Here is an 18,030-nt window from a genome sequence, read left to right on the forward strand (position 1 = left end):
CTCTGAGAGACGGCGCCACTGGCCACTGGCCACTGAAGTAGTTTACTTCGCTGTCGATAACGCTGTGCGAACAGTTTCACCACTTTTCACAGAGATGGCGCCACGGGTTCTCTAATTTAGTTTTGCTTCGTTTCGTTAAAACGAAGGCCGCTCCAAAGCTACGTGTAACCTATTCAGTTTTGTTTCCGTTAGGACACCGTCGCTGCGTAAACGTCAAAGATAGCCTGTCAAAAGAATGGCTACGTCGCAAGATAATCCTTCGCACGTTGAAAACGATTCGAAAAATCCTACCACGCTGTCCGACTTGTTCGATAAAGCGTTCGAGCTTTTTAATAACATAAACAACACAGACGAACCTACGAACAGTCCAAAAATTCAGGTATTTTCGCGAATAAAGTTCCGTTTTCCCTCATCTACGGTATTTTCCATAAATCTCTCTCTTTCTATTTTTCTTGATACTCGATACTTGATATCAGTCTGATATCAGGCGAACTATGAACATGTTCGAAGAAGCGACGAGACTAGTGTCCATAGTCGATATGTTTAGCCGGAATGAAACTTTGGAAGAAGTGGCTACGGAAAATCTCAAGTATTTTTTATTGCCAGCCTTCCTTGGTGCGCTTGCCACGAAAATTTCAAGCACGGATGATCGTATGCATATCGTTAATATCGCCGAAATTTATTTCCTCGACTTTTTGAAACGCGTCAAAGCTTACGGTTTTACCAACATCGAAATACCAGAAATAAATACGGAACGCGACAAAGAAGGCGCAGTGGAAAAAGTTGGAACGAATGCCGAACTGATCACAGAAATGGTAAGTAACTCTCCCAGTCCTGGTAAACTCGCTGCGTTTGTTCGCATTCAAGCGTATCGATGCTCTCTAGGTAAACCGAAGAAACGCTAAATTGCAAAGATACAAGGAACAAAAGGAACTGGAATCTCGTCTAAAAATCTTGAAGGAAAATGTATCAAATCCGAATATAGACGACGAAATCAAGAGAGAATATATCGTGGCTCTTATTAAATTCTACATTAATTTAACGGTAGAGGAACTGGTCTCGATAGCTGCGGAAAAGCCAATTTTGGAGCACATGAGAAATATGAGAAGGCCCGAAAGCGCGTCTGCTCAAATTCTCCAAAAGCGCAGACCGTCCCCTCCAAAGTTACAACCGATCATTATTACACGAGACCAAGTGCAGAAAAAAGTATTTGGAATCGGTTATCCTAGTCTACCCGTTCTCACCGTACAAGAATTTTATGACCAACGAGTGAAGGAGGGAGAGTAAGTGGAAAAAGAATTTTCTCTGCTCCAACATCATTTTTGAAATCCTTTCCATTTTCTTACTTTTGCATACAGTTGGCCCGATCGTTCTCAGCGGCATCAAACCAACGCCAAGTGTTTGCAAAACATGGCCAACGGTCAACGAGAGGATAACCAACAAGAAGAAGACGTTAAAAAGGAAGAGATGATCGAAACGGATAACCCAGAAATCCTCGAGCAATTACGTGCGATGGACGAGTACAAAGATACGCATAGAAGAGGCTGGGGTAATCGAGCTAACAGAAGTTAAACGTAAAACGTAAATGTTTCAAAGAATGTACACGCGATCTTGTGTTATATTTATGTTATTATATATATATATATATATATGTACCAATACAATATGCGTTACGAAATAGTCGTATCCTGTGTTATTCACTCATTAACGGCGATGATAATTAGTTTGGAAAGGGTAGGAAGTAAAGAGAAGAGGCGTAGCAGTTGGAACGATTGGCGCGGTCCAACGAAACCAGATGGCGTAACCGCAGACACGCAGGTGTCAACTCGAAAACGGTAATACCAATAGAGTGGGAGTCTCGTATGCGTCAGCAACAGGTTGCGAGAACGTGAACGCGTTCTCGCTTTTTCTATTTTCAGTGTAAGTTGAATCGTCGATTAAAATCGCGAGTTTTGACAAATCGATTCGTTCAACCTTTCAAGTGGCCACCAGTCGATCACGATCTTGTTGACAATGGGATTCCGCTAAACAAACATTCGCGCGTGAACCATCTATCTCCGGATAGACGAAAAGAAATGTCTTATCACGCGTTTTTTACAGTTTTAGTCTTACGTGCGCGCGCGCAGAACGCGAACGATGGCTAATTTAGAATTATTTATTTTCGGAACAAGATCACGCTTACGAGTTTCTACCGTTTAATTTACCTGCGAAATTATCTATCGTGGCAAGGTTAGATATAGATTAGCAATCAATTCCCTTTACAGTGGCACGCTGGCGTCTCAGTTAAGATCAAAATCCGATTTCTACGTATATTCGAACGTGTTCATTCCAAGCGCACAGATTGTTCCGCTCCTTTTTCTTTTCCAGTGAATACAATCTCTGTTAGCACGGCCAAACTATGGAGAGAACGAGCAAGGTTGCATACGCAGAAGGTGTTAACCACCTTTCCGACTATTGGGAAGAGTACGAAAAGATGATGGAGGAGACCAAATTGTTGGACGATTATCTCGAAGAAGAATGCCCACGTAATTACGACGGTACATGTACAATATAATATAGTATATAAAAGTAAAGTACAATATAAAAGACAAACGATGGGTATCGATTTTTCAAAGAAGACGGCCAAGAGGAAGCGGAATGGTTGCAAACAGCCGGTTTAGGACAGTTGACGGAAGCATGGAAGGCTGGGAGAGAGGTACAACCGGAGGAATTGGGCGCGGCGTTACGGCCATTGTCACGGGTACAGGCAGAAGTGGTAAAACGACGGGTTAAGTCGTTGAATCATACGGTGAAGCAACGTTTCAATCAACGCCAGCGCGTTCGTAAACCAGACATTAGAGAGTTTTTCAAAGACGTGGAGGTATATGGACGGATGTATGGGATCTGGGCACGAAACGAGTGGTAAACCGTGTTATGTCGTTAGGCTTCTAGTACTGGAACGCGATCGCGTAGCGCCACGCCGGATTCTCTGGATTCTACTATAGACAGCAACGCTTCGCCTCCGTCACCGACTACGGTCGCCAGGCTCGATGTCCATCGTGGCAAGTAAGAAAATTTCATTACATCGATGCGATCGTTATCCGTTTAATCCTTTCAATTTGAATCTTTCCAAGCGTCGCTGTGCCAGATTTTGTCTCGGTGTTCGAGCAACTGGGAAACGATAGCAAGGAAACGGTGGTACGGGGAACTCGGTCGTTGTCGTCGTCGTCGTCGTCGTCGACGACAACTTTGTTACCCGTTCAAGAGATTTTTAGGCGAACCGGGAACTGGTTACGAGGAGACGTTGCCAACGATTCAGGTATTGTCAGGTCGCAGTCAGACCCAAGCTTATTTTCGTCAACCGAGTACGCGTTTAATTGCAGAAGGAATTCAGCTAACAGGCTATCAGAGGTTAGGAACGATACACCTTTCAAAATCTATCGTACAAAGCCGAAACACGAGCGATAGTAGCGATCCAACGGACGCGACCAATCCGGCGAGGACCGTGGTAAAGTTGAACGCTTCCAAGGATTCGACGGTATTCAGGTATATCTCTGTCCTATCGTAATTGCTACGTTTAAAACTCGTATCGAATGAAATTTTAGGCGAAACTCGGCGGGTGGTCACGCAACGGTAACTCGAAGTCACAGCAGCCTTTACGGATTAGCAAGACCGCCGGACGACGCGGCGTTGATCACGCGTCCACTCAATCGAACTCCTTCCTACGGTCATTTGAGTTTCGAGGAAATGTGTAGAACGAACCAAGTAACGTCAAAGCATGTACGGAAGTCGGAAGCCCTCGATTTATCCAACGACGCGCAAACTCAGCTGGCCGTTGAAATGCTCACGCAACGAGATTTGACCAGGTTGCAGCCATTCTTGTGGCTCGAATTGACCGCGGTGTTCGACAAATACAACGTACCGTTGAAAAAACGTAAACCGAACAAGCGACGAGCGAAAGGTTCGCATCGACAGTTAGATACGAGTTTCCTACAAATTTCCCCAACGATTAACGACACCGTCTATATGTGTATATACAATATATATATATATATATATCTATCTCTCTCTCTCTTGTATCCGTAGCTGGAAACTTGTTCGGCGTCTCGTTGTCCACCCTTTTGCTTCGCGACAGTCAATTAACGCCCGAGGAGAGCAATATTCCGCTAGTCTTTCAAAAGCTTCTCCAAGAATTGACCAGCCGTGGCGTAAAGGAAGAGGGTATCCTTCGCGTTGGAGGGCACAAGCAAAAAGTACACTTTTCTTTTCTTTTCTTTTTTTTCCTTTCTTTTCTTTTCTTTCCTTTCTTTCATCGCAATTGCTAACATAGACTATAACGCGACAGATATAGGTGAAACGAAGAGTAAACTTTCAAGTAAACGATCGTTGTTGGTGTGTTTAGGTCGAGTCGATATGCGTACAATTGGAAACGGATTTCTATTGTAAGCCAGAAGAGATGGACAAGTTGTTTAAACGCATGTCCTGTCACGATTTATCGGCGGTTTTAAAAAAGTTGTTGCGCGAACTACCGCAACCGTTGCTTACCGTCGAGCTAATCGACGCTTTCTACCAAAGTCACGGTAAGTAATTTTGAACGCGTTTAACAAGTCGACTCGATTTGTTTCGGTTTGCCGCGCTATTGTATATATTAGGATTAGATACAAGAATGATATTTTCCGCTCGACCCGTCTTGCGATACATTTTATTAAATGTACATGATCCATTTTCTTTCCACTCTCTCTCTCTCTCTCTCTCTCTCTCTCTCTCTCTCTCTCTCTTTCTCTCTCTCTCTCTCTCTCTCTCTCTCTCTCTCTACTCTGTCGTACGTTTAGGTGTGAAGAACCGTCAGGAGTTGTCGTACGCTTTGAATCTGTTGGTGCTATTGCTGCCGGTAGAACATCGTTGCACTTTAAAAGCATTGGTTAAGTTTTTGAAATTGATCGTGAAGAATCAAGCATCGAACAAAATGTCGATCCATAACGTAGCGATGATAGTGGCACCGTCTTTCTTTCCACCGCGGTACATTCATCCCCGTGATCATACCGATTTGGGCGCTCAAGTAAACATGGCTGCTATATCTTGTCAAGTGACGGAAGCTTTCCTTGTTAACGCGGATAAATTATGGTACGTACCGAGCCAACTTTTCAGTCAGTTACAAAGACATTCCGAGGAGGACAGATATCGAAAGTACAAAAAAAAGTATTATTAAGACCGAGTTGACGCGCGTTTCCGTTTCTTTCCATACCTTTCGAAAGGAAAAACAAAAGTAGAGGAAGAGAAAAAGATCGACTCGGAACTTTGAAGGCATTATCGTAACACAATAATTCGCAACAAGTAACGGGCGTCAGGTGCGATTAATTTGATCGATTTTACCTGTCTCGAGGTGCAGTACGAGTGAGTCGATGCGAATGCACCGCGACGATAAACGTCGGCGGTCGATGACGTCGGTGCCACGTTGAGCGTAGATACCGAGTTCAAACGGCAGTCGGGACGCGAAGACACTGATAATTTTTAAGTTTGTAGATTGTCGCGCAATGCTGCGCGAGTCACCTTTCACACGCGTTTTCTACACACGTACACGTGTACCTTCTAATCGTACGAGTATTCTAATTTATTACTATATGTATAACGATTGCGTGAGACCCAAGTCCGCGTCGAGTCTCCCTCCGCGTTTTACTACACAGTAAGCGTCTCTACCATACGTGTATATGTTAATTTCTCGTCGAATCCACTTTTTCTCTTCTTCCCTTCTTTTTTTCTCTTTTGTTTTTTCTTCTTCCATCAGTCAATTTTAATCAGATTTTCATCAGATCGGACGTAAATATCTATCTCGTGTTCTCCGATGCGCCATATTACCAGTAAGCAATTGTTACATATTTGTATGAATAAAGTGCCAAAGAGAAAATAATAAAAGTCGAATTTGTTTCCTGTACTAGACTGTGTTAACGTTACCGTGACTAGATTCTCTCTCTCTCTCTCTCTCTTCGCGCGCGCGAAGAGAGAGAGAGAGAGAGGGGTAGAGGGTGGACGAAGGGACGAATCAACGCACGGACGCGATCATCCTTTCGAGATCGATGTCTCCGATAACAGGCGCGAAGAGATCACTGGCTAGTTCCCGGGGACAGGAGGCCGTCAGAATAGGAAGGACGAGCATTAGTTTGACCATTCTCGGCGAGGATTCGGTTCGGCCAGCAAGATGTCGTACCAGAGTTCCAACAGCGGTGTCCGTGGCTCGTGACGTCAGACGAAAACCATTCGTAGTTTCGGCGAGTTCTGGATTTCGGGGAAGAGAAAGAGAAAGAGAAAGAGAAAGAGAAAGAAGGTTTAGAGGAAGATGCGCGATGGGATACGAACGCATTTATTACCGGGACGACAGAGAACCAGGGTTTCCAAGATGGAAAATTCGATTCGATCGGGCCGCAAATTAGAGATGGTGGCTCGTGCCGCGGATATCGCGAGATGCGCCACGGAGTTCGTCCTCCTGAAATTGGTTAGATCGACCGGCCAGATCGCGGCCCGCAAAACGAACGCCGCGGCCCAACCTCGCCGCAGAATCTTATTCTGCTCTTCGAGATCGAGCACCGTGAATTCCGGATGTCGCCGAGCGGCCTCTACGCTCGCTACGAATATCTGAGCCGCTATTTCGTACCGTATCGCGTCCCCTGCGAACCAATCGCGTATCTCGTTACAACTCGTTGCAAATTCCCCTCACCGCAAGGTGTGCATCGTTAGTGTATTATATTCGAATCCTCTCTATTACCAGCGACGATCATTCTAGACGATCGAAAAGAGGAGGAAAGCTCTGCGAAGACTGCCGGCGGTGGCGGTGGCGGTGGCGGTGGCGGTGGCGATGACACGAGGGATGACGATGATGACGATGCGTGGCGGAAAACGCGAGCGACGGCTGCGAGGTTCGTACGAACGCGCGGTCCCCTCTCCTCTTGAACGGCTGGCGTCAAAGGAACCAAGAGAGAAAGGAAGGTGACGCGACATTGTTTGCATCTCGTTTCGGGAAGGAAACGGGTGCAAACAAGGTTACCACTTCGCGATCGAAGTCGTTTGCTCGAGGTTTGCTTACCTGCCGCGTTCATGCCAACGGTAAAACATTTCTTTAGACGACAATGCGGACACCAATTGCGTCTCGCTTTATCAACGACGCACGAGCCGGTGCCGGCTGAAAAATAAATTCACCTCGCATCGATTCCGATTCGATACTCTTCGATGGAAAGGAGTTTACTTTAGAATCGCGAACCTATGCAGGTGAAAACAGCACCGCGACGCACCGACCGCTTGAAGAAACACGAGCAACCGTCGCAGCAGTAAACTCCGTAGTGTTTGCCGTACGATCTATCTCCGCACACCTTACAGGCGACCAGAGTCGGCTTCGGCGTTCTTCCTGTCGGGAGCAAAAAAGGATCGAGGAATGATCGATCGATCATCGATCGAAACTAGTCTCGATACTTTGCGTCTACTCGGTGTGTTTACCCATTGTTTCGCGCGTCACGCGCGGCGAGCTTCGATTCGCGAGCGCGTCAATGTCGACGACGAGGAAAAGACTGGTCGGCTCGCCAGGGCTCGATCCTACCGAAGCCCCGGTGGGTGGAATCGAGGAAAGGGGTGTCTCTCGAACCCGGACACCGGACTAGGATAATATTTACCGCGTCGCGTCGCGTCGCGTCGCGTCGCCGCGACAGCTTCGAGAGGGGTCTTTTCCTTGACAAGCGACACACACGAGACGAGACGAGACGAGACGAGACAAGATCGAAAGCTGTTCTCTCTTTATTGCGCGACGAAAAAACTAATCGTTACAGGAACTGTACAACGGAAAAGCATTTGACATTTTTCGTTGAGCCGCGAACACACGCGGATTCGTAGCGTTTCTCTTTTCTCTTTTCTTCTCAAAATTGCACAGGATTCATCCTTCGAATTCACCCGGCACGGAAATCCACCGTAGCCCGGTGCCTGAATTTTATTTACACGTGCCCACTACCTACCTTGTTTAGCGGTTTAGCAGTTTAGCGGTTTAGCGGATCAGCTAACTTCTCGATGGCGATCGATAGTTGCCAATTCTATCCTACGCGCGTTCATCGACGTTGCGTAGGACCGAATTTACGTGGAGGCCAACAATTTCGCGGCCGCGGTTACGTGGTGCTGGTGATGATAAGGCGCGTCCTGGCTACCGTAATACGTTTGCTGTTGATGCTCGGCGCTCGGTACCGCGAGCTGATGTGGATGCTGATAGTAGGAGGAATACGGCTGGCCGACGATGCCGTCGCAGCTTCGCGGTTCCGTTTTCACGGTAGCTACGCTTCCGGTTGCCAACAGGGAAGTGTGTCCAAGATAGACGGGCCTCTCCGTCGAACTGGACGCGCTACCGGACGATTTCGATACCTCGACCTGTTGATGTTGCTGTTGCTGTTGCTGTTGCTGCTGTTGCTGTTGCTGTTGCCGATGTTGCTGTTGGCTGCTTTTCAATTCTGCAAATCACAGAAACGGACGGACCCGTGGAGGAGACGCGATAAGAATGAAAACTGGCGCTACTCGGCGTAGAGAGTGCGTTTTACCCGTGGACGGAGACGAAGCGGCCGAAACGGTGGCCGCGGTATCGTGTTCGACGGCGGACTGTTGTTGCCTCGCGTTCGGTTCGGGGGTCTTTTTCGGCTTTCGTTTTCGCGTTTGAATGCCATCCTTTCGCATGGCCAGAGGCCTGTTCACGCCGTGGAGTTTAAAGTAAAGCCCGCAAGCGTTGCAGACGGGTTCGCCCTCGTTGTTGCGCCTCCAGAGGGTGGTGGTACGCGTGCCGCAATTCGTACAGCAGAGGCCGAGTCGCCTGGTCGCCGTCTGAAATCGCAACGACACGATCGAAACCATCGTTCCCGCCGACATTCCCGGAGGCAGGATCGCGGCTCGGCTGCCTCTTACCAGTCGTTTCGAGGGTTTTATCAGCGGTCTGTTCATCCCGTTCATCTTGTGATAGAGTCCGCACGCGTTGCACAAGTAGTGCCCGGTACCGTCTCTCCTCCAGAGGGGTGTCGATATGGCGCCGCAGTTGACGCATTCGCGACCCTCGCCGAATTGAAAGTCCATCGCGGTATCTGAAAGAGTCGGGTAAGAACCGATCGCTCCTCGAGAACTTTTAGACTATAAGTAGCTATGTGCACGACTAGCGCGCGGTGACGTCGAGTGTACCACCGGAAAAAGTGATACGGTACTCGCGCGAGGAACACTCGACCGCGAGAGTTCGTTCCAAAGAAGCCGCTATCGCTTATCCGTCGCAGATGGCTCACCACCGCTTCACCAGCACTCCGTTCCTGGACCAGGAAAGGAGCTTTTTTTCTTCTTATCGCGCCGCATCCTACTATACTCCCAGTCTGGTTAACGTCCAACGTGCAACGTATACACCGCATCTATCCATCCACCACCAACCCTTAAACTATTCGGCGAGTGCCAATCTCTCTCTCTCTTCGTTTCGTTTCGTTTCGTTTCTCGAGGAGCGAGCGGAATGAGCAAAATGGATGGAAATAATAGGATACGAACCGTAAGGGGATGCCCGTTGAAATCCGGCCCCGTCGTAGGCACGCCAGGAGGACATCATGGCGACGTTCTGGGCGTAAAAGGGGGTGGCTGCGGCCGCGGCGAGGCTCGAGTGCGGATGTCCGGTGTGCGGATGAGCCGCGTGCGGATGCGGATGCGCGTGCGGACCCATCGCGGCGGCCGCAGCGGCCGCTGCCGCCGCGGCGGCCGAGCCGCTCGCGTGTCCCGCGAGCGCGTGATGCGCCGCGTACGTTTCCACCCCATGTTGCCACGAGGCGGTTTTCTCCCTTCGAGATCGACGGCAAATGCATTGCGTTACGTATCGCCAAGCGAAAACCTCGTCTACTCAACGTGAAACTTACCAGGCGGGTGACCCGGATCCAGGGAAAGAGTGATACTGCGCCGCCGCCGCGGCGGCCGCTGCCGTTGCTGCCGACGGGATCGTCGGCCGCGAAGAAGGAACGTATACGGGCGTTTGAAGGTGTTGACCGTGTTGTTGTTGTTGTTGTTGTTGTTGTTGTTGTTGCTGCTGCTGATGTTGTTGTTGCTGCTGCTGCTGCTGCTGCTGCTGCTGCTGTTGTTGCTGCTGCTGGGATTGCTGCTGATAGTCGGTGCCGGTGCCGTAACCACCGCTTCCGCCCCCGTGGAACATCCTCCCCGAGAACTAACACCGCGGCATCTGTTCGACAGAAGAGACTCGATGAGTTTCGGCCGCAGCCGTGGCTACGATCCAAACACCCCGAGCGGAGCGACAAGGACGACGGACAGTACGTGGGGCCGCGTATTCGCCATGGCGCCGCGGACGCACGGTGATACAGAGAGAGAGAGAGAGAGAGAGAGAGAGAGAGCGTGTTCGTGCAGTCGGTCGAGAGCGCGCGCTCGATCAGGGATACACTATGGACGAGATGGCGGTAGGACAGGGGAGAAAGAGGGGCCGTTGACCGGCGTTGGGAGGGAGAAAGGGTGCCAGAAGGAGGCGCAGAGGGAAGACCGCGAACCTAGGGGGCCGTGGACGAACGGGTCCGTGATGAGAAAGAGAAACGGTGAAACAGCGTCGAAGAGGGATGGAGAACGAGCGAAACAAAGAGCGCAGACGCGTCTCCACCTTCGAGGCGCGACTACGCTCCGAGCGTAGAATCAGAGATACGGGTGTAGCGGCCATCGCGGGCACGAATAAGAGATCCGTGTAGGCGGGACCAAAGTTTGCTCGGTTTCGCGCGCGGGCAACCTGGCTCTCGCCGCCGCGTCGCTCCGTTCGCGACGCCGAAATTTACTCTTCCTCTCTCTCTTATTTCTGAAATCCAGACGGTGTAACGAGACGCGTCGCGACTTTGGTCCATAGAACCGGTTCGAAGACCGCGACGATCCATCCCCTTGCGATCGCGACGATAGTTTGCCGTTTTCTAGTAAGACGCGTAACAAAGATTCTCGTAGGTCCGCTCCGGAGGAGCAAGGGTTCGACCGCTACTTTCGTTTATCGATACGTCGCGTTCCGTCGCGTGGTATACATGCACACCACTCAACGATACGGCCGACACTAATGGAAATAACGTTCTTCGTCTCTACCTTCGGTTTGTCTTTTTTTTCTTCAACCAGGACCGTGCGTCTCGTCTCGTCTCGTCTCGTCTCGTCTCGTCTCGTCTCTCTCTCTCCCTCCGTCTCCTCATCGGAGCAGCCATCAGCGGCAGCGGCAGCCTTCGAACAAGAGTCGAGCAAATTCTATTCGAACAAAGTGACCACCACATCTCGGATTTATTCCCGAGTCGTAAAGACCATCCGGAATGGGATGCTCGATCACGGGGATCATTCCGCGTACGTTTACACGAGTTTGACCGGACGGTCAATCTACGCGCAATCATACCTACAGCATCTAGATACGATACTACCTGGTTCGATCTCCTCGATAACGCATCGCATCGAGCAGGTACGGAACGTTCGATAAAAACCCTTATTATTCGATAGGCGAAAATCGATTCGATGAAATTTGAATTCGAATAAAGGCAGGCCACTTTGGCTCCCGACTGCTTCGAACGAGATTCGGATGAGAGAGAGAGAGAGAGAGAAACGAAAGTATACCTACTCGTACCGATTCTCTACGAGGCTAATTAATTGCTTCGAACGTCTACCGGTTCTCTCTGAAACTGGCTCGAACGAGTTCCTTTCCGTTTCTCACGAAACTTGGCGTACTTTGAAAGTTTCTCGTTCGAACGTCGTCGAGTTTCGAGTGTCGATTCTCGGATCGGAGAACCGGCGGTGTCGCCGGATGGCCCGGTCGTTCGATGCCGAGGCGCCACGGCGCCGACCGCGTAGAAGGGTTTTCTTGTAGCCCGATCGTAGCAACGCGACACGCACACGCGCGTCTCCTTCCTTTCCTTTCGTTTCGTTTCGTTTCGTTTCGTTCGTCACCGACTTTGTCCCGCTCGCGTTCGATCTATTAAAACCGATACCAACACAACTACCAATGCTCGTTGCCGCGTGCGACGACCGACCAACAGAGACGAAGCGCGTTATGCTAATTAGCAACGATCGTAACGAAAAACCTGAGAAAAAGCGAAGAAAAACGAACGGAAAAAACAACGAGATCAAACGACGCGATGCCGGGGTCATTTAAACGATTAAAAGGTAATCCTTTTTCTTTACCACTCTTTCTCTAGTCGTGTATAGATGATTGATTAGTTGGTTGCTTGTTTAGTTGGTTAGTTGGTTGGTTGGTTGGTTGGTTGGTTAGTTAGTTAGTTAGTTAGTTAGTTGGTTAGTTAGTTAGGTAGGAAGGTAGGTAGGTGTGGATAGGTAGGTAGGTAGATAGGTAGGTAGGTAGGTAGGTAGGTAGGTAGGTAGGTATAAGGTAGGCAAGAGAACGGTGGAAAGGAGGGTTTGGATAACTCTTGGCTGTCGGTAACTCGATACCGAAGATGCGAACGAGAGATAAGATTCCTCGGAAATTGCGGTGTCCGGTCCAGTTTCGGCACGCGCCTCGCCCGACACTCCCCCTACAAAGATCCACGTAGCCAGACGCGGTGGTTTCATTGACGGAGACGCGAGCTTATCTACGCTACGGAATCTCCGCGACGCTTCCTGATCCCTCCTTGACGGTAGATACCGCTACGCGCGTTAGGATGCCTCCTATACGCGAGAGAGAACCGTCGTCGACGGTGTTCGAAGGTGACTCGGGTGGACATTGTCCAGGGTGGACGTCGAGAGGAGGCATTCCTCGGATAGTTTTTAAGTGTCGCCAGCGGTGACCGGTTATTCCGTCTCGTACACTTTTTCTCCCTCTCGGACACGGATCTCGATAGATGGTACAGGGAGGTATCGCGAGACACGAGTTACGCGCGTACGCGTAAATCTCCTAGATAGATGGATAGCGGTTCGGTAGACGATGCGAGACATCTCGAATTCCGATCCGCGCATACGAAACAACGAGCGATAGGAAAGACTCGAGCCCCCTGTAAGCGTATCCAAAGAAGTACTCCTTTTATATCCCATATGCGCACCGAGTATGTTCACCTCTCTCTCTCTCTCTCTCTCTCTCTCTCTCGCTGATGGTTCTCACGCCGACTCGTTCCAATTAGGTATGCGTACACGGAGGTACGTGCTCGCGTTGTTCTCGCGTGTCCGAACGTTTCGACGCGCGATTTCGTTTCGTTTCGTTTCTCCTCGAAAAGAAACAAGAAAAGATAGAAAAAAAAAAAAAAAACAAGAAGAAACGAGAGAGAGAGAGAGAGAGAGAGAGAGAGAGAGAGAGAGAGAGAGAGAAACGAGCACGATCTCTGACACCCGGTTTGCCTACTTACGCCTACTTGCTCGAAGCGACGGTCGCCTTGCCCCGGAACTTGCGTCGATTCCCGAAACGATTCCGTTCGCTACAGAAGCGGAAGAAGGGAGAGCACAGACCGGGACTATGCGGGTACCGTTGATATTAGACAAGAGCGGTTCTTAGCTACGATTTAAATATTTATGAATTATAGAGTGGCTCGCCTTGTAGTTGGATAATTTTTGCCAACAACTTTGAACCGGGAACCGCGTAACTTCTCTTCTTCCAGGATATTCCCTATTCACGCGGCCGACTCTAAAGGAGATTTATGCATTCAGCCTCGAGCGTCGAGAGAAAAGCTCGCGGTCGCGTAGGTACTCGCGCGCGCTCCCAGGTATTCGCTCGCGCGTTTTCAGCTAGAACCTGAAAATAGCTAGCCCAACTATGCTCATCCTTCCTTCCTTCCTTCCTTCCTTCCTTCCTTCGATGCGCCGCCGATGATGACCGACTTCCGGTTTTGCGGACGTGGAACACGACTTTTCAATAACTATTTCGGTTCAGGTACCAGAGTCGAGTAGTTTCGGGCGGCGCCTCGGTTACGTCGGTTATCTCTCGGCATCGATGTCTCTTTGTCCCCGGTTTCGGCGCGCTTGGTCGGTCGGTGTCTCGGTTCCTCTTTCCGAGGAACGAGAAATTTGGTTGCGGATTCACCGGACGCGTGGTCCCTCCGGTTAATTATAATATAAAACTTGCCGCGCCTCGCGTCGCCTCGCGTCGCCTCCGCGATTTCTTTTCCTGTCCGTTTCCCTCGGGAACAAGGTTCCGAGCCGAGCGTTCGTCGAGCCGTGCACACCCGTTCGCAGCCGTTCCCAACCGTTCCCAACCGTATCGAACGGGAACCTGACGATTCCGCCTAACCGAGGGGATCTTCCCGGTAACGCGAACTCGGCTCTGTCGCATCGAGCCTCGGTTCGAGCATCGAAATCTCCGAAGAGGCGAACGATCGTTTCGCGCGACCGCGATCATCGCGAAACAGCCCGCCCCGAGGGCAACAACTCGGTCTCGGTTGAGAAGCACGGACGGCGTATCGGCAGGCCGTTGTCTCTCTATATTCCTCCACGAGAGAACGCACCACCACTCGCGACCGATCCGATCCGATGCACGCACGCATACAGGCTCGCGTGCCGCGACCAGCCGCAGCCGCAGCCGCGATCGCAGCCGCCCGACCAGTCGGACAGCCAGCCAGCCAGCCAGCCAGCCAGCCAGCCAGCAAACCATCCAACCATCCAGCTTCTTTCTTATCCAGCCAGCCAGTCGGCCCAACAACACTCGCATAATTACACGCGCCATAATACTCGCGCGGCGCATTAGACTCGGCCGAAACTTTCCGAGGTGTATACCTTTCGGACGATCCGTTTCGATCGATCGCGCTCTCTCGTCTCGCTAATTAACCGACCGGTTCCATCTGTACGTGGTATCCTACGCTTCGGACGATTACAATACGACGCTTTTCATCGGCGATCGCGAAACAGCTAAATCGAGGAGAGGAGCCAACCGAGACCGGTAGCAATCGAGCTACGGGACGTAGGTATACGCGCGCGCGATCCAATTATCCGCTCGGTCTCCGAGAGCAGATCGCGGTCGCGATTATCATAAATCAAGATTAACGGTCGGAGAAGATTTTCGCCGTCCAACCGGTCGTTGGAGTTTCGACTCTTAGAGGCCGAATATCCGCGTTCGGTTCGTACTCGGGGTCGGAGAAATGAAACGAAAATAGAGGAAGAAGGAGGAGAAGAAGAAGAAGAAGAAGAAGAGAGATAGAAAACAGTAGGCAGAGGGGGGAGGGGAAGCAAAAGAAAATGATCGATTAACGTCGATGCGTTAACGGGTTAAACGTATTCGCGATTACGCGATAATTCACGATTTTTATTCGAGGAGGCAAACTGGTTTCGCTCTCGCGGGAAAAGAGCGGCTTCCTGTTGGCCGATCGAGCGCGCAACACGAGCAGATTCGCGCGTATCGAAGATTTTCGTCGCGGTTCGCGTTCGCGAGTGTACTAGCGCGAGCAATCTCGAGCATAAACCGGTCACCGACCGGACTCTGAACGAGTTACGATAAATCGTGAGTAACGGCCGACTCGAGAGATTCGCTGCCGGGTTCGCGTTAATTTTCTGTTTGTTTTCTAATTAACTTTCAGAATACTCCTCCGTCGGATCTATACGGTTCGTTCGTTCGTTCGTGCGTGACTCCGTATTACCTACCGTCTATTTCCTTTTACTTCGGGATTGCTATTCCCGAACGAGATTTCGAGATTCGTCCAGAATCGTCTAATTTCGCTTTCGATCGTTCCTCCGTGCCGCGGCGCATCTCCCGACTCTTCACTTTTTACCTTTTCTCCCCCCGATCGTCCAATTAGCGATAAGGAAGGAGAGCTACGATCGTCTAGCCGGAGCTAGCCGGAGCTAGCTCGTCGCGTGTCAATTTTTACCAAACTTTACCTCTCCGACATCGACATCGATGATTTTACCGTTAATCGAGTTACGTAATCACCGAGCGCAGACGAGTGCAGCCGAGTTCGCGGAAAACTATCCTCCTTTTTCCGGTCCTCCTCTCTCGAACTCGTTTCTCGAAAAGGGAAGCCCCACTCGGGACGATTTAATCGCGCGTGCAATCGCTAGGAGAAATGCCGCGTGTCTTTCGCCGTCGACAGGTTGAGAAGAAGAGCGCAATTAGCGACCGGCTATAATTTAAGCCGGTTCAATTAATGCATCTGCCGCGGCGGCGGCGGCGGCGGCGGCGACGACGACGACGACGACGACGAGGTCGGATCGCGGTACACACCACGGCACGCGGATAAACGGAGCACCCCTCGTTCTCTAACGCGCCGCATCGCGGCGTAATTAACGCACACCGATACCTCCCACCCCCGCGCGTTCACCATCATCCGATCGCTACCCTTGTCGCGTAAGCGAACGTTTCACTGTACGGTTGGATAGATGCTCGCTCGCGTGATGCTCCGATGAAAATCGCGACCGTCTCCAACCGTGTACAGTTACATCCCGGATTTAGAATCGAAACGAAAAAGGAACGAGTAGACGGCGGAGGAGGTAAAGGATCCCAGCATCGCATCCTGGGAGTAAACGGCGTACACGCGGCTGTGCGTGCGAGATCGCGCAAACAAGGTGTTTGCATTGGCCTAGTGCCGAGGCGTTCGCGGCTTAAATTAATTACCTCGTCCTCCGACGTAACGGGTCTTTGCCCGATGCGCGCAAACTCGCTCGCCACGCCACGCCACGCCACGCCATCGCCATCGCCATCGCCATCGTCTCGATACTATTTTACCGCCGATTTTACCCCGAGTTTACGATCCCGCGAGCTACACGAAGGTCGACTTTTTACCTAGTCGAATTTCACCGTCCCTCTCTCTCCTACGAACGAGTCGAGAGATCGTTTCAGATCTTATCGATCCGACGGCAGACAGCGTGGCAACGTCATTATTACCAGAACCCGCGGCGATCGTTATCGATTCGTAAAAGCATTAACGATCGTTTTACGATGTTCGATAAACCTCGACATTCGATGAATGCATTACGAACCGCGAGCGAGCCAGCACCGATAAAACTATCTCTATTCGATACGCCGCGGAATAGTTATCGCGACAAATTAGCTATCGCGCTCGCGGTACGGTTCGCGCGCCTTATTTACGCCGATGCGGTTGCTACGCGTACCCGACAACCCTCCTTCTGTGTCTCCTCTAAAAATCCTTTTTTCAACTCCGACGAAAGGGTGCCGATAAGGAAAAAACGAATAGAGAATGAGAAAAGACGGGGGAAAAAAAAAAAAAAAAAAAAAAAAAAAAAAAAAAGAGGAAAAGAAGACGGTACGGAGCGAGTGCGTGCGTGCGTGCGTGCGTGCGTGCGTGCGTGCGTGGTAACCGAGAGAGGTCTGCTTTCTCCGAGAACAAGCCGAGGCGCCACGCCGGGCGACAACCAATTAGGCCTAAGAACCGGACGAGTGTTCTCGTAGGACGATGCCGCGCGCCGCCGGCGCCGCCGCCGCCGCCGCCGCCGCCGCCACCGCCGCCACCGCCGTTACACATCCCTCGAAAAACCACTCTACGTTTCTTCCCTTTGCCCGTTCTTCCGTCGACTTCAAACTCGAGTGCTGCTCGATACCCTCTTTAAGTCGCGCGCAAATCGTCGCTTTGCGCCAACCAAACGAAAATATTTCCAACGCGAAACACCGGAAGTCGTTTCTGATACCTTATCGTTCGACGGGTTGTCCTTCGTCGATCGCTTCGCATCCGTTTAACAACTTTCTATGTCAGCTTAGCTGTTCGACGTTATTCATATACGGGGTAAACGTGGGTATACGATTGGTTGGAAATGGAGAATATTATTTTGCCGTTGAGTGTTCCTTTTCGGAAACTCGGATATAGACGCAACGCCGGAATGCGATACCGCGCGATTCAACGGGTCTGTCGTACGAGCTACCACCATTGTTATTATCGTTAATTAACGCCGATAACCACCTACAGGGAGATAAGAACCCGTATCCTTCTGCAACGACGCGATGCGCTTCCTCGTTCGGATCGCCTCGTTGGGTAACGGCTCGGTAACCGATCATCTCATCTACCTATCCTAAAAGTGAATCTATCTTGTCTACGTTTCACGTACTCACTCGTAATCACTGCTCGTAGCTCGACATCCTCGACGGTTCGAAGACAGGGGCGAAACAGTCTCTCTCTCTCTCTCTCTCTCTCT

At 50.6% G+C, this 18,030-nt stretch overlaps 5 protein-coding genes across 7 annotated transcripts in view; 2 read left to right on the forward strand and 3 right to left on the reverse strand.

Annotated features, from left to right (window-relative positions):
- Positions 1–18,030, reverse strand: part of Obp10 (odorant binding protein 10) — a 57,237-nt gene that overhangs the window by 21,477 nt on the left and 17,730 nt on the right. The window lies entirely within an intron of this gene.
- Tap42 (immunoglobulin binding protein Tap42) lies at positions 201–1,575 on the forward strand. The gene is made up of 4 exons (XM_076897374.1): positions 201–379; positions 477–815; positions 886–1,283; positions 1,359–1,575. Exons 1-4 carry the CDS (start codon positions 236–238, stop codon positions 1,570–1,572), a joined length of 1,095 nt encoding a protein of 364 aa, XP_076753489.1. The 5' UTR covers positions 201–235; the 3' UTR covers positions 1,573–1,575.
- Conu (Rho GTPase-activating protein conundrum) lies at positions 2,394–5,194 on the forward strand. The gene is made up of 9 exons (XM_076896495.1): positions 2,394–2,537; positions 2,619–2,860; positions 2,924–3,045; positions 3,114–3,298; positions 3,363–3,525; positions 3,585–3,940; positions 4,066–4,232; positions 4,382–4,559; positions 4,812–5,194. Exons 1-9 carry the CDS (start codon positions 2,399–2,401, stop codon positions 5,186–5,188), a joined length of 1,929 nt encoding a protein of 642 aa, XP_076752610.1. The 5' UTR covers positions 2,394–2,398; the 3' UTR covers positions 5,189–5,194.
- Hr83 (nuclear hormone receptor 83) lies at positions 6,015–7,418 on the reverse strand. The gene is made up of 5 exons (XM_076897318.1): positions 7,232–7,418; positions 7,058–7,153; positions 6,740–6,928; positions 6,345–6,641; positions 6,015–6,252 (listed from the first exon to the last, which is right to left on the reverse strand). Exons 1-5 carry the CDS (start codon positions 7,416–7,418, stop codon positions 6,020–6,022), a joined length of 1,002 nt encoding a protein of 333 aa, XP_076753433.1. The 3' UTR covers positions 6,015–6,019.
- On the reverse strand, positions 7,948–17,977 carry LOC143424434 (uncharacterized). 2 transcript variants are annotated; one of them, XM_076896489.1, is made up of 5 exons: positions 17,948–17,977; positions 9,876–10,192; positions 9,517–9,800; positions 8,544–9,074; positions 7,948–8,456 (listed from the first exon to the last, which is right to left on the reverse strand). In XM_076896489.1, exons 2-5 carry the CDS (start codon positions 10,163–10,165, stop codon positions 8,089–8,091), a joined length of 1,473 nt encoding a protein of 490 aa, XP_076752604.1. In that variant the 5' UTR covers positions 10,166–10,192; positions 17,948–17,977; the 3' UTR covers positions 7,948–8,088. The 2 variants fall into 2 exon arrangements, with proteins under 2 accessions (XP_076752604.1, XP_076752605.1); XM_076896490.1 differs by lacking the exon at positions 17,948–17,977 and having other exon boundaries at positions 8,544–8,820; positions 8,902–9,074; positions 9,876–10,270.

The sequence above is a fragment of the Xylocopa sonorina genome, chromosome 6, assembly GCF_050948175.1.
Source record: "Xylocopa sonorina isolate GNS202 chromosome 6, iyXylSono1_principal, whole genome shotgun sequence".
Classification (NCBI taxonomy): Eukaryota; Metazoa; Arthropoda; class Insecta; order Hymenoptera; family Apidae; genus Xylocopa; species Xylocopa sonorina.

Excerpts from the sequence above, each read along its gene's own strand:
- Tap42 (XM_076897374.1), top strand. The coding sequence starts at position 236 with ATGGCTACGTCGCAAGATAATCCTTCGCACGTTGAAAACGATTCGAAA. Across the intron at positions 380-476 it reads CGAACAGTCCAAAAATTCAG|TCTGATATCAGGCGAACTAT; the intron begins GTATTTTCGCGA and ends ACTTGATATCAG. Across the intron at positions 816-885 it reads CCGAACTGATCACAGAAATG|GTAAACCGAAGAAACGCTAA; the intron begins GTAAGTAACTCT and ends GATGCTCTCTAG.
- Conu (XM_076896495.1), top strand. The coding sequence starts at position 2,399 with ATGGAGAGAACGAGCAAGGTTGCATACGCAGAAGGTGTTAACCACCTT. Across the intron at positions 2,538-2,618 it reads ATGCCCACGTAATTACGACG|ACGGCCAAGAGGAAGCGGAA; the intron begins GTACATGTACAA and ends TTTTCAAAGAAG. Across the intron at positions 2,861-2,923 it reads AGTTTTTCAAAGACGTGGAG|GCTTCTAGTACTGGAACGCG; the intron begins GTATATGGACGG and ends TTATGTCGTTAG.
- Hr83 (XM_076897318.1), bottom strand. The coding sequence starts at position 7,418 with ATGATCGATCGATCATTCCTCGATCCTTTTTTGCTCCCGACAGGAAGA. Across the intron at positions 7,154-7,231 it reads TGCTGTTTTCACCTGCATAG|CCGGCACCGGCTCGTGCGTC; the intron begins GTTCGCGATTCT and ends TTTATTTTTCAG. Across the intron at positions 6,253-6,344 it reads CCTGGTTCTCTGTCGTCCCG|AACTCGCCGAAACTACGAAT; the intron begins GTAATAAATGCG and ends CCCGAAATCCAG.
- LOC143424434 (XM_076896489.1), bottom strand. The coding sequence starts at position 10,165 with ATGTTCCACGGGGGCGGAAGCGGTGGTTACGGCACCGGCACCGACTAT. Across the intron at positions 9,075-9,516 it reads TCAACGGGCATCCCCTTACG|ATACCGCGATGGACTTTCAA; the intron begins GTTCGTATCCTA and ends CGACTCTTTCAG. Across the intron at positions 8,457-8,543 it reads CGCTTCGTCTCCGTCCACGG|AATTGAAAAGCAGCCAACAG; the intron begins GTAAAACGCACT and ends TGTGATTTGCAG.